The 19,615-nt window shown below is 40.3% G+C and overlaps 1 protein-coding gene across 1 annotated transcript; it reads right to left on the minus strand.

Moving 5' to 3' along the window:
- Window positions 1–1,449: 1,449 nt before the first annotated feature.
- On the minus strand, window positions 1,450–15,698 carry LOC6605392 (semaphorin-5A). The gene is made up of 12 exons (XM_032718354.1): window positions 15,244–15,698; window positions 14,682–14,845; window positions 13,831–13,930; window positions 5,717–5,924; window positions 5,440–5,613; window positions 4,925–5,056; window positions 4,659–4,861; window positions 3,766–4,584; window positions 2,793–3,703; window positions 2,570–2,725; window positions 2,299–2,501; window positions 1,450–2,232 (listed from the first exon to the last, which is right to left on the minus strand). Exons 1-12 carry the CDS (start codon window positions 15,246–15,248, stop codon window positions 2,014–2,016), a joined length of 3,294 nt encoding a protein of 1,097 aa, XP_032574245.1. The 5' UTR covers window positions 15,249–15,698; the 3' UTR covers window positions 1,450–2,013.
- Between the last annotated feature and the right edge of the window lie 3,917 nt (window positions 15,699–19,615).

Genomic DNA, 19,615 nt, shown 5'->3' on the forward strand with positions numbered 1-19,615 from the left:
TAGTTATAGTTACGCACGGATTGTATTACACGATAGATGAACGCTTCGCTGGAACTGCGCTCAGGCGCTGGAATTTCGGTGATTTTTCCTAGCAACTGTTTCAATTTCTCACTTTCCCCGTATTTATCTTTGCCCACTTTAATATCACTTCCACTTTCCACCGTGCGACTCCTATTCGTTCTCGTTCCCTTGCCGTTTGAATGATTTGTGACACCTTCCTGATGACTGTTGATGGTGTCGGCCTGCTCAAGAAATCCTCTTAATCTTGGGAGATTACTCGAGCACTCCCCGTACTGATAAATTATTGTGGGAAACTCACATAAATTTTAGAGTTCATCAGGATTTGTTGCAATTGATCGCTTTTTGAACGGAATTACTAGAAAATAAACCATTCTATTATAAATATAAAAGCGCAGTGCTAAAATCGAATGTCGTTTAAATACATTTTAAATTTCTACGTTATTGCTATGATGTGGAACAAAATCAGACTTGCGATATCGTATTTGGCGCCAAAAAAGTGTGTATTCTGTTCGTAAAGTGAACTACGACCATTGGTTGCTGACCTGGCTAATAAAGGCTTGTGTATTGGCTGACTTGGGAAATGGACTAAAAACGAAAGAGGTTTCATCTTATTTTTATTGCTTTTTTTTATTATAGTTAGTTGTATAATTAACGTTTTTATGCCTTGGACAGTATTCTGATATATTCTTGACTCTACTTTGTATGTTCGATAGCCTGTTCTACAAAAACGCCACTACCTTTTCCATGTAGTTCATTAGATGTTCCTGCCGTCGATCGATATTTTCCAATCTGTATTGATTTTTAAAAAGTGAGTCAGCCTGAATATTTAAGTTCAGCTTTAGATTGTCCATTTGATCAAAAACTGGACGTAGAGCTGTTAGGCAGAAGGCTCCGCATTGTGTAGGGGCATCATTTAGAACGCACACAGAACTCGAGTCCTGGAAAGTGTCCTGTGTTCTGGCCACTCCAATAAAAATTAGTGCATACAACAAATTCAAAAATGAGCTTGACATTTTAAAAGTATAGAACTGCTGAAGTCGAATGGTTAAAGCAAACTGATTTTCCATTTTCTTGCTGATTCTTCAAGAAACTTTTATGAGCTCATTTGTTTTACGATAAGAGGAGTATAACATAAAAGTTATTTTTATATACACTTTATTAGTCATAATCCTTTTTTATCGAGCTCCTGGTAATTGTTACGCATTTCTTTTTCCATTTTATATGTTATAACACAATTTGTGCGTTGAGTATGAAGGGTAGGCTAGATTTCTTAAGCACCATGTAACGCGAAGCGTTATCAGGTCACTAGTCGAATCGAATGTCTTTCTGTCCGTATGTCCTTCTGTCCGTCCGTATGCTTGTCCGTCCGTTAGTTCGTATGAACTTGAGATCTCGGGCACTATTTCAATGGGAATCCAAGCAACTGTGTCGGTTAGTAAAACTGTATTTATTTATTTACGTATCTTAAGAACTATTCTTAACATGATCGACTATGTCAGTTCGAATTCTATAAAATATGATAAGTTAAAGATATTCTCTGAAAATAAGTATATTTAATTTAGTTAAAGCATTGCTGCTTGCTTTAATTTTGGGAAATTTAACAATTTTGTTTAGACAATCATAAACGGTCAGTCTCGCTGGTTGGGCCATATCATAAGCTTACGCGATTTATACAACAATTTTTGATGGCAGTATCTACAATACTAAAAGCAAAAGTAGAGATACGTTTTTTGCACTCTGAAATTTAGGGAACCAACTAAAATACTTTTTGAACATAGCTGTGGGAAAACTTAGTGTGCTACAGATTACATGCTATAACTACTTAGGTCGATAACCACCTCAATTAGCTTAACTAAACGACTCAATGTGAGTCAGTCAAGGAACATTTTGCAACTGCATCGCTTTGGCGCAAAAATTAAACTTGTCTCTCTCGCTGTAACATTTCCATAGTCAATAGATGGCACTTTTGGATAACGAAGATCGCGGATTCCCTTAGAACTTCTCGTCGTCGATATTACTGCGGCAATTGTTCAGCGCCGATTGTCGTTTCATCGTTCCCGATTCGCAGTCGATATAGTTTTTGGCCAGAACTTTGGGCGTATTATTTTGGTGCATGTTGTTCCGGTTGAGGGTGCCATTGCCGTTGCCCAAATTACTGGTCTTGGCCGGCATCCGGAAGCTGGACTGCCGTTTGGGTCGCTGATCGTAGTACTGTAAACAAATAAGTTCATTCATTCCACTGCAAACGTACTAAATAATATGTTTATTTTCACTTACATCCTTGGTGGGCAGACTGGAGTACTGGTTGGGATAGGTGTCGAAACTGGCTGTTGTCGTCGTGGTTTTGTTTAGTGCCTCCTCAGCACTTATCATGAATCGTTTCTTGGTGAATCTGTAGGTGGCCAGGCAACAGGCCACAGTGAACAGCAGGCCAACGAAGATCACGATGGGCAGCGTGGCAGTCGAGGCAGTTTGGGTTTCTGCAAGTGTATTAAGATTTAATTTATAATTTAATGGATTCATTAAAATGAATCAAAGGTTGACTTACCCTCGCATTCATTGGGCACACAGGCGGTCTTCTCGAACTCCGCACCACGGCACTCCATCGAGCCGGGCTGCTCCACCAGGCAGCGGCGATGTCTCAGTCGGATGCCATCGCTGGAGCAGCTCGACCACTCGCTCCAGGCGCTCCAACCCAGGAAATCTAATAAAAAAAAATTAAGTATAAAGTTGGTTTTCTATGGAAAATGTTTTGTATAATGATGACCCACCTTCGCATGGCACCATTTCACACTTCTGTTCTTCGAGGGCACGACCCTGACAAAACCTGTCGTGACCCGCCAGGCAACGACGCGTCCTCCGGCGCAGTCCCAATCCGCAGGTCACCGAGCACGCAGACCACTCAGACCAACAGCCCCACTCGCCGTGTTCCACCTCGTTGTCCAGGCTATTACTACTCAGCTGTTCTTCCGCCGGACAGGCGTGTATATTGCATACCCTACTCTGGCTGCCACGACCGCGGTGGCGTTGCTGGACACCACCACCGCAACTGACGCTGCATGGTGACCAGTCCGCAGCATCGGAGTCCGCGGAGTCGTGATCAACCTGCCGCTGGCAGCTGCCATCAGCATGACAATTGCGCGACTCCTCCTTGGGCAGGCCAACTCGGACGGAACTCGGATCCGGACTGGTGGCACGACAGACGAACCTGAATCGCCTCTCCGTGTGTGGTTCACTTGAGTTTCCGCTTCCGGTGACCGTTAGCCACGGTGTCCAGGCACTGAGTTTGCGCACCTCCTGACAGCTCTGCATGTTGCACTCCTCGTAGTCCAGCCGACAGCCCGGGCACTCCATTCCGCCATTGAGTGGAGCCGGATCGTTGCACTCACGTCGACGCATCCGGAAGCCACCGCCGCACTGGGCACTGCACTCGCTCCACTCGCCCCACGGTCCCCATCCGCCATCCACGGACTGCGGCTTGGCCACCGGGCACGGTGGCAAGTGGCGGCAGTACATCTCCGACTGCTCCGATCCCACACATGTGCGGCCGCCGAATGCCGGACGCGGATTTCCACAGGTCCGTCGTCGGATCTTCACGGCAATGCCGCAGGTCTGGGAGCAGGGCGACCATGCTGACCACTCCGTCCATCCTCCGTGCTGCGTGCAGTTTGTCACTTGGGTGCTGAAATAAGGGAAATATATATATTAGAGGTTTCTTAACTCTAAATTCCTAAATTCCCATACCTGATGCCCTCGCAGGTGGCGCCTCCGTGTTGTGGCTGAGGATTGTTGCAACTGCGCTGTCGGCACTGGCAATTACTATCCGGCTGCTCGTGCTGCTGGCAAACGGCCCAGGGACTCCAGGTGGACCAACCGCCATCGATGGGGGCATTCAGCACAGGACAGGTGATCTGTGGCGCCTGATGCCAGTGCTGCAGTACTGAGGAATCCTGTGGCTGGGGCATGCAGCGCTCCACCAGTTCGTTCCAGCCGCAGTAGGGATCCATGGAATTCAGGCAACTTGACTGCGACACATGGCGACTGCAGTGCTGGGCGGGAATCCGGGTGAGCGCCAGATCGGTGCCCAGATAGAGGGAATCGCTGACTTTCAAATAGGCCATATTCAGCAGGCTACTGGTGCCAGTATCGTCCGCCTGCCAAAGTTCCACCAGACATGTCTGAACTCCATCGCCACCGTACTTTACGGACAATTTCTTGATGTGATTCTCACTGCTGGCCACGAAGAGCACGTGCACCTGTTCCGTCTTTGTGTTTATGATGTCCAACGCCAGGCGGCCGAACTGTTCCAGCTTGGAGTGATACAATGGCTCTGCCCCAATTGGCTGCACTGCCTCATCCATCAGTTGGTAGCGTGAGCTCTCCAGCCAGTGGCCAATACTACTGCCAATACTACTCGTTCCGCACTGGAACTGACTCCGCTGATTCGTGTTGACCGTTTTCCAGGCCGCATCCGCGTGCTCCTGCTGCTTGAAGGGTCCATCGAAGGCCGCGTTTATGGAGCTCAGTTTGTAGGCGCAAACAGCTGAACCAAATATGCTGGATCTATATGGTTACAAAATAAGGAAAATTATGAGTTTTGCTTTAACTAAAGGATATAGAAGTTGCACAATACATACCCCGACGTTCTGAAGGTGGCATAGAGTACGGATTCGGATTCGGCGTAAGTCATTCCTTGGATCTCATCGAAATAGTAAGGATATTCGCCAGGCAGTGAGCAATTGAGACGAGCCTTCAGGAACGATGTCCAATTGTCCCTTAGCAACTGACCACCACCGCCCACATCATTCTTGCATACCCTAGCGATTCTGGAGTATATCACCTGAAAGTGCACAAATCTCTTAGCTCGAAATAAAACTTTTATTAATTAAAAGTAATCACTCACCTTCCCACAACTCATGTGCTCGGCTGCTGATTCGCGTAGCAGAAAATATACAAAGTTGCCAGCCTCGAAGCTTCCCACGAATTGGGCTCCACTCAGCCAGTTGTTATTATATTGCTTGGTGCGGAGGAAACGCTGGAAGATCGATAATAGAATCATTAGAAGTGTGGGCAGGGGTGTGGCTGTACTACGCCAGCATATGGAGCTTACTCAACTGCATTTTATTGTTAAAATGTATAAAGAATCAGCAAGTCTATTTGTTAAAAAGCAGTCAAGTTAACAATGGTTTTGTCCAGTTACGTTTGCTTCGGTGCTCAAAAAATGCACATAACTCATACGCCGTGTGGGCTTAACAAAAATTATTTGGTTTAAAATAAACTTGTAGGTTGAATATTAAAAAATAATTACAATTGTGGTTATATAAATTAGAAAATTTTTAAACTCTGCCTAATTTATGATTTTACTATATTTTTACAAATATTACTCATCCGCAGTGTGTGACAGTTTCAGTTACCCACCTTATTGGACTCCACTCCTGTTCGCAGGATGGCCACATCGCTGCCCGAGAAATCGGTGGCGGTACCCACAAAGAGTTGCCCATTGGACTGCAGCAGACTGGTGCTGTTCGCCTGCGGATGAAATGGACACTTGACCACGCCGCTGTCCACGCTGGTGACGGTTAGGTTCTCCATCTGCAAGAGGCACCAAGGGTTGGGGTAAATGGCGCGTCAGACTGGCGACTCCAAAGAGTTGGACACGAATTGGTCGACTTGGGCGACTTGGACGACCACTCACCTGGCGCCACGAACAGCTCGGCTGGAAGGCGTTCGTCCCACACGCGTACAGCTGGTTCTCACCGTAGCTGTGGAGCACGCGCACATAGTTGCGACACCATCGCTCCGACTGGCCTTTTGCCTGGCACATGGCGATCTCCGACGGCGTGGCACCCCAGATGGCCCGCTCCAGCGGCTCCAGGTCGAAAGACATGCGGTACAGGGTGTCCCTGCAAGGAATCAAATCAAATGTATTAGTTATTCAGTAAAATGGGATAGAAATCAATAGAGAAATGTGGCTATTACATTGCTGAAGTAAGTGGAGCGTACTTATAAGATCAATTTTATATCCCAAGTTAAACTATACTTTCTAGCAAATACCATTGCACTTAAAATCCAAAAAGGACTCAGATTTATGTCCAATTTGGTTGCAGTGTATGACCGTTGAAAGGCGACCGATTGGCCAGCAATAACAGTTAGAGAGGCGGCCCACAATTGTTTACAAATAAGGCTGACTCCGGCTCCAGCTTCAGTTGCCACCCCTCCGCACTCTCCCCCCTGACCATCAGCTGTCATAATTTTCAACTGGTTGTCCGCCAGTGCATTGAACTGCAAGGCAAACAGGTAACAAAACTTGGCCCCGCCACAGTGGTACCCACTTGCAGTGGATTTTAGCATTCTAAAACTCATGCAAAACGATTGTGGGCGAAGATTCGAAGGCTGAGCACTAATCATTACATATAAGCTGAATTTATAAAATGATAATAAATTTAGCAGGTATACGAATAATATATGATTGTTTTTCTAACTTAAAATATTTTATTTGCAATGATACATATTTATAGAATTGTGTGATTTGCAGTAGTTTCTATATAATTTCCATTTATTTCATTAAAGTAATTTTGTAAGTTACCACTGTTGCCCGCTGATTTTACCAATTATTCCAACACAACCACTGTGCTACGCTCTTTTGGCGAAACGAACACGAAGATCAATAGATCAAGTGCAACCATTTCGAATGCGCGCGAAGCAATTGCTAAATGGTTACATCTCGACTTGGACAGCGGCATTTTTTCCAGCTAAGAGGTGGCTTTGGATGGCGATTGGGATGTAGTTTGGAATGGAATGGAGAACTGTGAACAGAGATCGGAATCGGAGAATGCCGCCGTGGTTGGGCTTGAGAAGGAATGCCGCCGACCAGACGTCGCCAAAGAGCCGGGCGAAAAATATAAAAAGAGATCACTGCCCACAGTCCGGCCATCTAATGGTCATTTGCGGCTGTTTAGCGGCCTTAGGATATCAATTGAATGCGGAGCTGCGCAGAGCAAGTACACTCGAAGAAATTGGTATTTCAATTGGCAAAAAAATAACTCTAGAAATCTGGAAAGAACAACTAAATAGGAACTTGCCTATATTCTTGCAAAATAAACAACTCTTAGGAGTAAAAAAAAACTTCATAAGTACAATGCAGCTGTGGGTTATTGATATTTTAAAGTGTAACTAAATAGCCATGCGTGAATTTTTTCTCAGTGCAGATACTGGATCGTCAGCCAGATCGCCCAATATCAATCATTTGGATTGCAGCTGGCACAAGGCGCGTGGCACATCGGCCCCCGTGCAGTTGTAACTCAGGTAAATATGTTTCTATACATATATATATATATGCGTAAATATACCGCTCAGGTGTAACTCGAGCTCCACGCGATGCTTGTGCGTCTTAAGCGGTACGTGATGAGGTAATAAACACGCCAACTCTTGCGAAAAACGCAGCTCAGCCATCGGCAAACATCATCGCCCTTCCCAAACATTCGATGTGGGACCCTAGAAGGCAGCTGTCGATATCTCTTGATATTATTGGCTAAGTGAAAAGGTGTATTTAAGGTGTTGGCAGATGCAAATATTATATGGTTGCTACACGCTTGAATTACTGCCTTTGATTAAGTGATAATTAATTGATCTGTCATGATATCTACGGCAAAATAATTGAAAAGATATAATGAAAAAATGTTTAAACCTTTTCATAACTCATCATTTTTATAAAGTTTTTTTAATGTTATATTTATTTTTATTCCAAACTCTCCTTTTTTGATTTATCCTCGACTTATATTATTTGAACTTTGTTTTCTACTTGTTTAGTACTTATTGGCCTTAAAGTATTGACAAGATTTCTAGGAACTTGAGATTATTGACCGTTGATTGGTTGGTTGAGTAAGGTTGTGATAGCTGAAATTGTGTCAATATAAAAACACTCATAAATACGCATAAGCTTATAGAACCATATAAGTCTAAAAGTGCATTGAGAGCCCAAGATTATAACTTACGTTTCATAGCCCCTAAAAAGCTCCTATATCATTCGATGGGTGTATCTCAAGTGTTTGGCCAGCATGTGCAAGCCATTTAGTGAGGCGTTACCGGAAATCGTATAACCAACACTCCGCGACACTAATTCATTCGAATATCCATGTGAAAATGACACGACAAAAGCCGGGAAATGTGAATGGAAAAATGCAAAAAAAAAAAAAATATATAATTTACTGGCATTTACTGGCATGTCGTGTGTAAAAATCTCGCCTAGACTTAACGGCTGCGAAAATTAATTACTGCTGATTGTGCTCGTCACAGTCTAAAGTTCTTCGTAAGTTGAGAGCCCCGGTGAGTTGTGATTACATTTACAATGCCCACTTATTGGAAAGCAGGTAAGAATTATCAAAAAGTTGACATAGCTGTTCCTGCTATCAATTCAAAAAAAAGATCAATAAATTTAATCAATTTATCAATCAATTTAAGCAGCCCGCATTTTATAGTCCACCAGGTTTTCTAAGTTGCCAACTGCTTTATCACTTTGAATCCAAATAATACCTAAGATATCATATCAATAAGTAAAAAGAAGTATGACGAAAAAAAAAACCGTATTTTTAATGCTTTAGTACTTAGAAATAATTAACTATATAAAATACTATCTGACATTCCTGATATAAATTACTAAAAACGAAAAATATATACATTCTCATAGAAAATAACCATTTTATGTATATTCTACATTTGTATTTATGTTTTAAAATCCAAAACAAACCGCAACCAATTCTAAACAAGCGTGTCTAATTCCCAAAACGTTCTGTTAATTTTATACACTGTAAAATATGCAATAAATAATAGTTTTCAAAAACTTTAAAGATACAACGTTTCTGCTTTCTCAGTTATTCAATGTCTTTAGAAACCATTCGATTTTTTATGCGTATCTGTGAAGTTCAATGTGCTGTTTTTTATTTCTGTGAGTGAGAACAACAAAACTGCGCCCAGTGAGCGATAAGCAACGGCCTTGTCAATTAGCATTGGCTTTCGAATAGCTAACCCCCGCATCCCCCTTTTGCGCACTCATCATCAGCCGCCTCACCTGATTTTATCATTCGTTTCACCTGGCGGCAGCGAAAATTCCGCTTAGGTGTGAAAAAAGGGCGATACACATGTACCGCTTTTCTTTCTGTTTTCTATTTTTTTTAATTTATTTTTTTTTTACTATTTCCCCTCGTTTTTGGTCGCAATCTTGTGTGCTGTTTTGGTTTGTTTGCTTAGTTGTTTAATGTGTATTTGTCATTATTCTTTGCCATTCGCTATCTCAACGGAGCGCGTGCGTGCAAATATGCCAAATTCGCACATGGAAATGGTCGGATGTTTGCCCACTCGATCATCATATGGGGTATCTGCTGTACCTGCTCAAAGCTTACCCGCTGCTCTTAGAAATTCATTACATATTTTTTGATATCTATCAAGACTTTAACTTCAAAAGCTCTTGAGATTATTCAACTAAACAAAAAACAATCTATAAAACTTTAATCTAATATCTTTAAAGTGGCTTCCAGTGAGGTAAGTACTTGAAGTTCAATATATTTCCATTAGCAATATGAAGATAAATAAAATCATGCCATCTGTGCAGCTTAAACTTGTGCAATACTCAGGCGAAAATTAATAAAATAAAAACATTAAAAATAAACCCATAAAAATTGGGTAAACTGTAACGCTGCTAAACTCGCCATGACCCATTTGCACCACACCACCCACTTATCCGCACAACAGACCACTAAAATGATCGACATGTAATGTATCTGTATCTGGAAGTATGTATTTTCGTATCTATATGGTCGAGTGTGTGTGCACCCCTGAGCATTCGCAATTCGCTTATTTCGCACACCTTGCGCCGCCGCCAACTTTTATTTGAGCGACAAGCGCGACAAGATAACAAAAAGGCCTCTTTGTAAGCGCAGTGGAGCAAGTGAAGCTGGAGTTGGAGTTGCAGTTGGAGTTGGGGCCTTAGATACCAGATACCAGATACGGATACATACGAGTATTCGACTCTCTTTCGATCTGAGACTGGGGCTATTAAAAATGCAGTGTCGCCGCCTGTCGCCTATTGCCAGTCATTTGGATTTGGCCAGGTACTAACTATACTCTATAGCACCATGCCACATGTTGCCCAAGTGGCCGCCGGTGCGCCAGGTGCGTGGGCGTCCTGTCCGCCGCTCCACTGGCGGCAAATCACGCTCTGGCCGGGCTTAAATGGGTTACTTGTAATTAAAATTGCCGTCGCACTGGCCGTCACTAATCTCGGCTGAAACTGCAGCACTCACAGACAAGCTTCGAAAAATTAAATTCAATATTTTATAGTATTATTAAGCAGTAAACTAACATATGAATTTTAGTTTCCAAATTTCGTAAAAGTCCAGCTTGTAGCTTATATATGGTTATATATTCTCTACTTTCTAGTGTAAGCTTGTAAGCTAGAAACTACAATTTCTACGTTCTTCTTAGGCAGGTATGACTGTGTCACTTTTATGAGCTCTGCCTACGCTACCGCATTCCTGGCTCTCAATCTCAATCCGCGTTCGAATAGCTTTGTATCAGTCTGGAGCCGCTCAAGAGCTTTTTAATAGAAATATGCAAAATGCTTGCCAACAGTTTGCAGAACGCCCTGCCCCTCCCCCACCCCCTTTTTTTGCATACGTGGGGGGTGGGGTGTGCTGGTGCAACACGGTTTGATTAATTTTGATTTCAATTTCGGCATCCGTGTGCTCCAGTAGCCGTCGAGTTGACGTGACTGTCACAGGTGCATTTTTGTATCTTGTAGTTCAGAGATTGAGTTGCAAGTAATTTGGGCAGTTTGGGTGGTTCCTAACCAACGATCATAATGATTTATTACACAAATGTTTAGTTTAACCATTAAGCCTGCTATGAGTTAAACATATTTAATATTTAATATTGTACAGTCAGACACTGCGCTCCCATTGAAATAAAATCCCTGACGAGGCATTGTCCACTCCAAGATATTTGAGTGGAAAAACAATATTACGGCTAATGCACAACACACGAAAATGATTTCCTTGTTTATATAACATTTTGTTTGGCCATATGTATAAACATTTGAAATGCTTCCCAGCAGGTCATTTGCATGCTCCATTTGCGACAGGCCACAACACAAAATACAACGCTTATGCGACCCCTCCGAAAAATAATACCTACATATGAAAATATGTACTGGTAATGTAGGAACTGAATTCATAAAAAAAAAAAAAGGCTCGAAGGCAAGCGAACGAAAGCGAAAACAAAAGGCAATATTATTTTAATGCAGTCTATATCAAATTTCGGCCAGTTGCATGGGACACTACGAACCAAATGCACTGCAAAGTAAAAGATACAAAGTCGTTCATAATAATTTGAAAACTGCATGCCAGTTAACATTAACAAAGCTAGAACATATAATTTTTCATAAATATCTTAAAAGTTATATTTAAGAATTGAAGTAGATAATTTCTCTCAGTGTGCCTACATGCCGCTCCATTTTCCTGTTCATGACAGAAAATTACGCGACGGTTACCAACCGAGCAAGTTGCCTCGTCACTCGTCATGGAACACGGGCAAAAGACTGGAGGAGTCCCATATCCATGCCCATTCCAGTCCCGATTCCATGCCCATTCCACTCTCGATTCCATTCCCATTTTCCAGAGCCGAGCCTGTCAACAGGCGGCTGGCAGTAATCCGATCTTGCAGTCGTGTCAAGTGTGCTGCAGTCCAGATACAAGGAGCATGCACTTACCAGCACATCTGCACACCAAATACAACGCACAGATACAGATACATTTACAGATACAGATACTATATGCATAGAACCAATACCAGTTCATTGGCAATTGCCCATCTAAACCACAGAAATCATAAAAACCATTGTTCGACTCCGTAGTTTAGATGTGTTCGGGCGGATTGCCACAATTAAAATGCGGTCTGCGATTAGAGATAGTTTACGTTGGGGGTTTACTTCGAGGGTCATTCGGTGGGTTTCGACTTGCGGGTCTTCAAAGCGAGCTCCATACTTATATTTTATTCGAAGGAAGCCTTATCGAAAGCGCTTTAACAAGAATGATGGCTAACCTCAGGTGGTTTACTAAAGATTAGAACTGGAATTGTTAAACCACCAAAAAAGGTTTCACTTATCTCGTATCAAATTAAATCGCTACGTGCAATCTAAGGTTGATTTTGATTTAAGATTGTAATATTACCAGTTACAACTGGGCTAAATTTAATAAACATAAAATTGTATAACAAAAGGGTAGTTACGATATGTACTTCAAAAACTTCATATAAGGACTACTTTACATTTCTTTGCAAAAATGTAGGAACACGCTAATGATTGATAACAGTCACTAAGTAAGTCTTGGGTCAATCGAAGTAAAGTCTTTAACCTATATATCTAATCAAGACCCCCTTAACTTTCACAAAATAAAAGTTTATCTCTCATCGAAGCAGCTCAATGTATTGAGCACAGTCCAAGGCAAAAAGTTAAAAGAAATCTCCAGAGACTGGTGCAATCTAAAAACCTGCCTAGTCCCTTTGCTTAGTTGGCTCTATCAACTAAGCCCACACATTATAAAAATAAATTACGTTTTATGTGGTTAATAAAGCCCACTTGCCTATCTGGCCGCCTACTTACAGGCAGCACCATAATTCCCTCTATATGGAGCAACTGCCCTTCGCTACAAACTGTTTTCTGTTTTTTTTTATAATATCGGGCCGCACTCTTATCACTATGCCATAATTCAGAGGTTGGTAAATAAGAGAGTAACAAAAAATATGGCAGAGTGGAGTTATGGTCGAAGTGAAAATCGTAGGCAATAAAGAATAGAAAAGGCAACTGAAACTGAAAAGTATGACAAATGATTGACGACAAGGGAGCATGATAAACGACTTCCCTTCGGGCAGCAATGGGTTAAGGTGGGTTTATCAACATGACGACACTATGGACACATGCGTCCATGTGTGTATCTTATCGGGTTTTTCCGCCAGAGGTGGAGAGTTGTCGCATCTATATCTATACGAGGCAGAAACAAACAAACTTCAAGACGCGTAAATGAAAAGCAAACTACAAGAACCGAGTAACCCGGCTAAAGCGACAGATACTTTTGTATCTCGAAACGCGTATATTAAATTGCTCAACAAATAAACGGAGTACTCCACTTCTCTCTCGCCGCTGCAATATTATTATTTGGTTACCTTTTCGGTTTTTTCTTCCCTTTCCCTCTTTTCTTAATTTTTTATTCTTTTTTTACACTCAATTATCTTTATTTATTCCCCTGCGCACAGCAGGTACTTGAGATAAGTTCTCGACGAGGGTTTTTGTTTTTTTGGTCGAGCTTATGTAAAAAATCTTTGGTATACCAGTGAGTGCACTTTCATTTTTATACACTGTTGTTTTTTAACTTGCGTAATACGCTAACAAACCAGAAGAAGAACATAATCAGTACCCGTTTTACGTACGCAATGCATCTGTTTATTTTCTTCTGATCGCCGAATTTTACGTAATGCCTCTCTGCTGATAACACAAAGTTAACAAACGCTTAGTGGAGATTTATTTTCGGGGGTGTTTTCCTTTTCCATTTCTTATCGCTATCAATGCCCAAAATAATGACCCACTTATCGGTGCGACTAATTAAAAAGCGAGTCCTACAAACAGTACATATCTTTGGGGTTTTGACGCAACAGGAAAAATAAAAACAGTCATAATGACTAGGTAGTCGGCTTAACCGTGACTCAATTGGCCGGAAACAAAATCTATAATAACTATAATAACAATAGGCTCCTGGTTTTTACCTGGCGCCGACGATCACTTGGTTCCTGGCCACGTCGAACAGCATTTCCGAATACCAGGTCGTTTCGGGATCGTAAAATCGTTTGGCCGTCGACATTAAATCTGTTAAGAAAAAAAAAACAATCTTGTAAGAAAAAGCTTACACAAAATCGTAAAAAAAATACTAAGCAATTTAATTGAAGTTTTATTAGCAATTATATGGCAAATGTACTATAAAATGTTGCCTTACAATTGAGTTCAATTAAATATTAGCCATATTTTTCAAGGTTTTTAAAAGTTTCACTGATTCATTGGTAAATCATATATTTTTCATTATTTAAGTGCGACTGCAGTGCTCTTACTTTTCATGGATAAACAAAAAGTTTCCGCGAATTTAACTATTTAACTTGAGGTAAACAAAATTAAAATCATTGTCAACACAACGTTGAGCTGAGTTCGCATTTTAAGACGGACTCCGATATACATTCCATTGCAAAAATCACAAAAAAAGAACAAATATTTAAACGAAATGCAAAACATGAAGCTTTTTTCTGATTAAAAGCAGCAGATACACGGATGTATTGGGGTGTCATAAAAGCGGTTTGTTGGGGGAACTCGGTTAAATCGAGATCATTGTTGACATGCCGTGCAAATACAAACAGCTGGGCAGATGGGTGTATTCGTTGTATTCGAGATGGCACCTGTTGATCGAACCGAACATTGTGCAATCGATTGCAGCAGACTCTCGGAACCACTTAGAACTTTGACAGACATCAACCCAATTTACAGTTTCGAGTGGCCAACTTGATTGATTGCCGTGCAATTGACACAGTTTCGAGAAATTTTTGATAATCCGCCCACCGCGAGAACCCACCTTGATATGAGATGTATCGCGAATCGTTTTCCAGCAACTCCACACTCGACTTTGTCGTGTAAGCACTGCCCGTCGAGGGCTGTGGGCCTTCTAGGGTTAAGAGCGATAGAATCAGAAGAAGCCACAGTTGGCTAAACATTTTGGGAAGTTTCAGTATTAACATGCTGCAAAAAGAAAGGAAAAGAAGTTGTAAAATGTGTTGTGGATAAAATATAATTTATTTTTTACATTTTTAACTGATTATCGACTTTGAACAAATGCTACCTCAATTTCTTCTTAGATCACATTAATCCACTTTTTAACACAGAAATATAAGTTCTTAAATTTTTAATTTAAAATTTTCTTTTTCATCATTCAATTCTTTAAAAACTTGCTTTTGAATAAGTTTAAATTATAATTCATTTTAAATTATGTTACAGCATTTAACAGAAACCTATGAAAATCTACTCTGAAGATCAGTAATAAGTTTTTGTTGCAACATTTTACACTTCCTCAAAAAATATTACAAAAATTGTAAACAGCAAAAAACGTCGATTATACAGATGAGATAGTCGAAACTTACTTCATTTAGTGTCACGTTTCGTGCAAAATAAAAGACTAAAATTTATTCCATTCAACTTTTGCGGCGAACAGATTGTAAAAGACTGTTGGTAAATTGTATAATATAGGCATGTGCCTGATAAGCAGGGGAGAATCGAGTAAGGCGCGTGTTTCTTTTTCTTCAGATGATCTGACCGTATCTGATGTTCACTTTGCACACAACACTCACAATTTTTCAATTTTCCATACGATTTTCGTATTTTAAGAAATTTTCAAAAGAAAGGCGGATTGGCTCCCCCTCGAGTGGAGTTTGGTTAAAAACATTGACAAAAGACACAGATAGACACCAACAACACGGTCGACGAATATAGCGAGACGGGTTTTTACTTCTGTCTCGATTTCCTACTCTTATGATTATTCAGATACGAGTTATACGGACGCGCATGCCCGACCGATCATCGAAGTTGACCGCGCAAAGAGTCGCAAGAAACTGAACCATGGATTCGGATTCGGATCCATAGTCAGTCAGCCGATAGAGAGAGAAGAGAAGAGAGCGAGACAGAGAGGCGAATGGAACGAAAACAAAAACGTGAAAACGAAGCACGAACGCAAAATAAACAAAAACGGCGAAGCAAAGAGGAGAGAACAGGCTAAAAAGCCGACGAAGATAACCGGCTCAACTTCGGCTTGAAGAATGCACTCGAAAAAAATGTGCAATACAACAGGGTACGAAAAAACTATTTAAAATTTTGTTTGCTTTATGCATTTTAAAACGAAAATATATTTTCTATAATTTATTCAAAAAATATTTTTCAGAATTCATTCATATGTTCATTCGTTGTTGATTAATATCTGTTAGTAACTTAAATGTTAAAAACTTTTCAAGCCTCTTGCAATTTATAAGTACACAGAAAATAAAGTATTGCATAGTTTAGAGGACCTTGCCTATAAAATAATCCAATAATTATTAATATAATACTGGTTGTTAAGTTGAATAATTTAAGAGCAATTCTCTTAGATAGTAATATATTTTTAAGCCATCTCACAAAATGAAGTACGAATTTCTCTCAGTGTCTGCTTGGGAGTTAAGAGGCGCGGCTACGGCAGCCGCAGCAGCAACTGGGCAGGGCGCTCATATATCATGCGACAACGACAACGAGAACGACTCTTCAGAATCAGAATCTGAATCTCCGGGTTCGGGATCGGGATGTGCAGCTCCGCGAAGAGGTATAGAACCCACTGGAGGGTGGGACGGGCACTTGCTGTGCCTCGATTTGGTAGCCTGACAAATTGGCATTAGTATTGCCGACGTCGCGGTTCGAGGACACGTGATATATTCCTCCAGACGAGGGATCAACTGATCCTATCTTTTCCGCCTTGCGACGTTTTTGCCCATCAGCAAAGAAATTTGATCAGCAAATCATAGAAATGGCGCCAAAGCGAATGATTTAATAGATTCTATCTATAAGATATGTTTCAATCTTTTATTTCAACCTACTAATATTCTATATAGATAGATAGTAATATATTTTTGATACAAAAGTATGATTTATAACTTTCTGAATCATTGCTTTATCATAATAAAGTGTAAAAGGTGTTTTAATGCTTTTTGAGATAAGAGAAAGCACAACATTTTACAGTTTACAACACTCATCTCAAGTCCAACACCATAAAGTTCTTATTTAAGGAACAACAACAGAAATGACGCATTTTCCCGGGATTAGCTTTGCTCACTCACCTGGTGGGGCTTTGTTCTATTTTTTTAGTGTTCCTGCCAAGGTTTTTCTTTTACGCCAGACATTCAGATCTTTGTCAGCCTTGACTCCAGAGTAAGTGTGAAAACACAGCTGGTCGCGGAGAACAAATACGAAACCATCAAATGGACCGTCCCAAAGGTGCAGTAACCTCAACTTGAATGCAACTGCAACACGATCCTCCGATTTTGTTTATGCCACAGCACGAACCCGAGGGATACACAAACATGAGGACCAATGCCATCCGTCCAATCCGTTTCGATTCGATCCGGGAGTTAATGTTGAGTGTGGGCAGACAACGATCGACATTAGCATAGGCCCAAAACATTGCCAGCCCATGACAATTTACGTCTACCTAAACCATTGTCAGTCCGGCCCGCGTTTCTTGTCTTGGCCGAAAAGACACAGTGGCCAAATATGCTAATTTTGTTGGTAGTGATACGATAGACGAAACCACTTCCCGAGAACCCCGATAATTTACGGCTTAACTTTCCGACCGACAATTGTAATGTTAATGTGCCATCGTCTGGTTCCGTCAGGTAGGTCTAGATGTATCTTCTTTTGTTAATATTGAAATATCTTGGCTATCTTGGCTGGTCTGGCTACCGTAAATCACTTGGGTCGAAATTTTGGAGAGAGAGAAGCGTCCTTATCGAGGGCATATCCTTCAAGCGGTCGACTTCCTCTTCCGGCAGAGGGTTTAATGGTTTTCACCTGTCAATATTGTTATTAGCCCACAAAGGGTTTCATTTAGCTGCATTTTGTGCAGAGATAGGGAGGGTTTTCGTATGGGGGAGATTGACTGTCAGTTGGTTCAGTTGGGTCGTTTGTCAATATTTGCATTTGTCATTTGTTTGAACCAAAAGTGAATTATTATGGCTTTGACAGAAGATAAGGGGTGAGCTGATATCTAAGATCACTGAAAAAATGGCTAAGTTACTGGAATTAAATGAGATACATGTATTAAAAATATATTTCAATTGTGTTGTATATATTATATTTGATTTATGCATACCATTTACCATCTATTTAATATCCATTTACCCTTTATTTTAATATTTAACATATCAATAGAGAATTTGTTAACGTGTATATAGGCTGTTCTATGTTGTTTGCTCCCGAATAATCTGTTTTTATGTTGGTGTTCGAAGCGAAGTCCCTTAAATAAATTGTGGTCGCAACATATTTATGAATTATTCAATTGTTAAGAGAATTTTCAACGACAGAATCACGAAATAAAAAATGTCATTGTTCCCGAAAATACAATCAATTTATTAAATATTTCGCGTAATCTGATCCGTTTCAAGATCCAATCATAACTAAATGAAAATCTTTGTTGCCAGTTTGGAAAGGCGAAAATAAATAAAATGCTCCACAGGAAATCTACACTTTCCAGCAATAAAATGCAGCTCCCGGCACATAAATTTATAAAAAAAAAACTGAAACCGAGATCTGGAAAATATATAGTCCAAATGCGAATGTGTTTGCCTGGACCAATCAAATTGGCTGATGATCATCGATTGGGCATGCAAATTGAAAAGACCTTAAAATAGAATTGAAGCCAATGAAGGGGGACTCCAATCACAGTGCGAGTGCATTTCGATTTCGATTTCCATTCGATTCGATTTGAATTTTATTGGGGACACAAGGCGAGTCATAAATTGTGGCTCGTTGGCGAACAATTAAAATGCGTTGGTGTTGCACGGTTAATTTTGGGGTGATTAAAAATTGTCATGGGGCGAGGCAGTGAAAGATGAAAAATCGAAAGACGAGTATGCTAAGCAACTTTCCACGACGGTCAGAAAGCTATAAAATTAAGTGGAAATCTGTTTTATTAGCACCCAAGAAAATGCCATTAAATATTAGAGGCCAGAACATAAATTCTGGCACAACAAAAAAATACGATTCAATTGCGCGACCCTCAGGAATTGGAATTAAAAATTAAATCAGCTTATCTGCGGTCGAAAACTATTACAAATATAAGGTTCAAGCTCAAGCCAAACTATATTTTTCACAAAATTTATGACATCGCACGAGGCGATAAGCTGGGGTCATCCAAATATTCCAAATCGAGTTCAAACGACGGCGGCATCTTTGGAAACTGTTTGATTTGAATTCGAGTTACATTTTTCATTTTGGGAATTGTGTAAATATTTCAAATCGATACAAATAATGTGTAGAAAATAAATAAATAAAGCCAATATGGTAATGAGCCGAGTGATCGAAATAACCATCTTAAAAGCTCAGTCATTAATTTGTGATTTTTTTTGGTCGCTTAACTTGTAAATTAAGTGAATAAATAATGTTGAAAAAGCTTTTATTAGGGGAGTTCTTGTATATCATTTTTATATATATTATTAATATTATTATTAATATCATTTCTTAATATAATATTATTATTCATAACATTTTTTAATATTTATTAAAGATTTTTAAAAAAAATTTTGTTAAAATACAGCCCTAATTGTCATTTAATAAGTAGAATACCCTTTATAATCTTAAAAAAACCAACAATTTCCATAATAAACAGCTTAGGCCGTGATTTCATTTAGCGCTCGATTTATTGCAATAAAACAAATTTATTATAACCTTTGTGTGTAACGCTTTTGACCATTGAAAATTAATAAGTTTTAACACAAT

The sequence above is a fragment of the Drosophila sechellia genome, chromosome 3L (assembly GCF_004382195.2).
Source record: "Drosophila sechellia strain sech25 chromosome 3L, ASM438219v1, whole genome shotgun sequence".
NCBI lineage: Eukaryota > Metazoa > Arthropoda > Insecta > Diptera > Drosophilidae > Drosophila > Drosophila sechellia.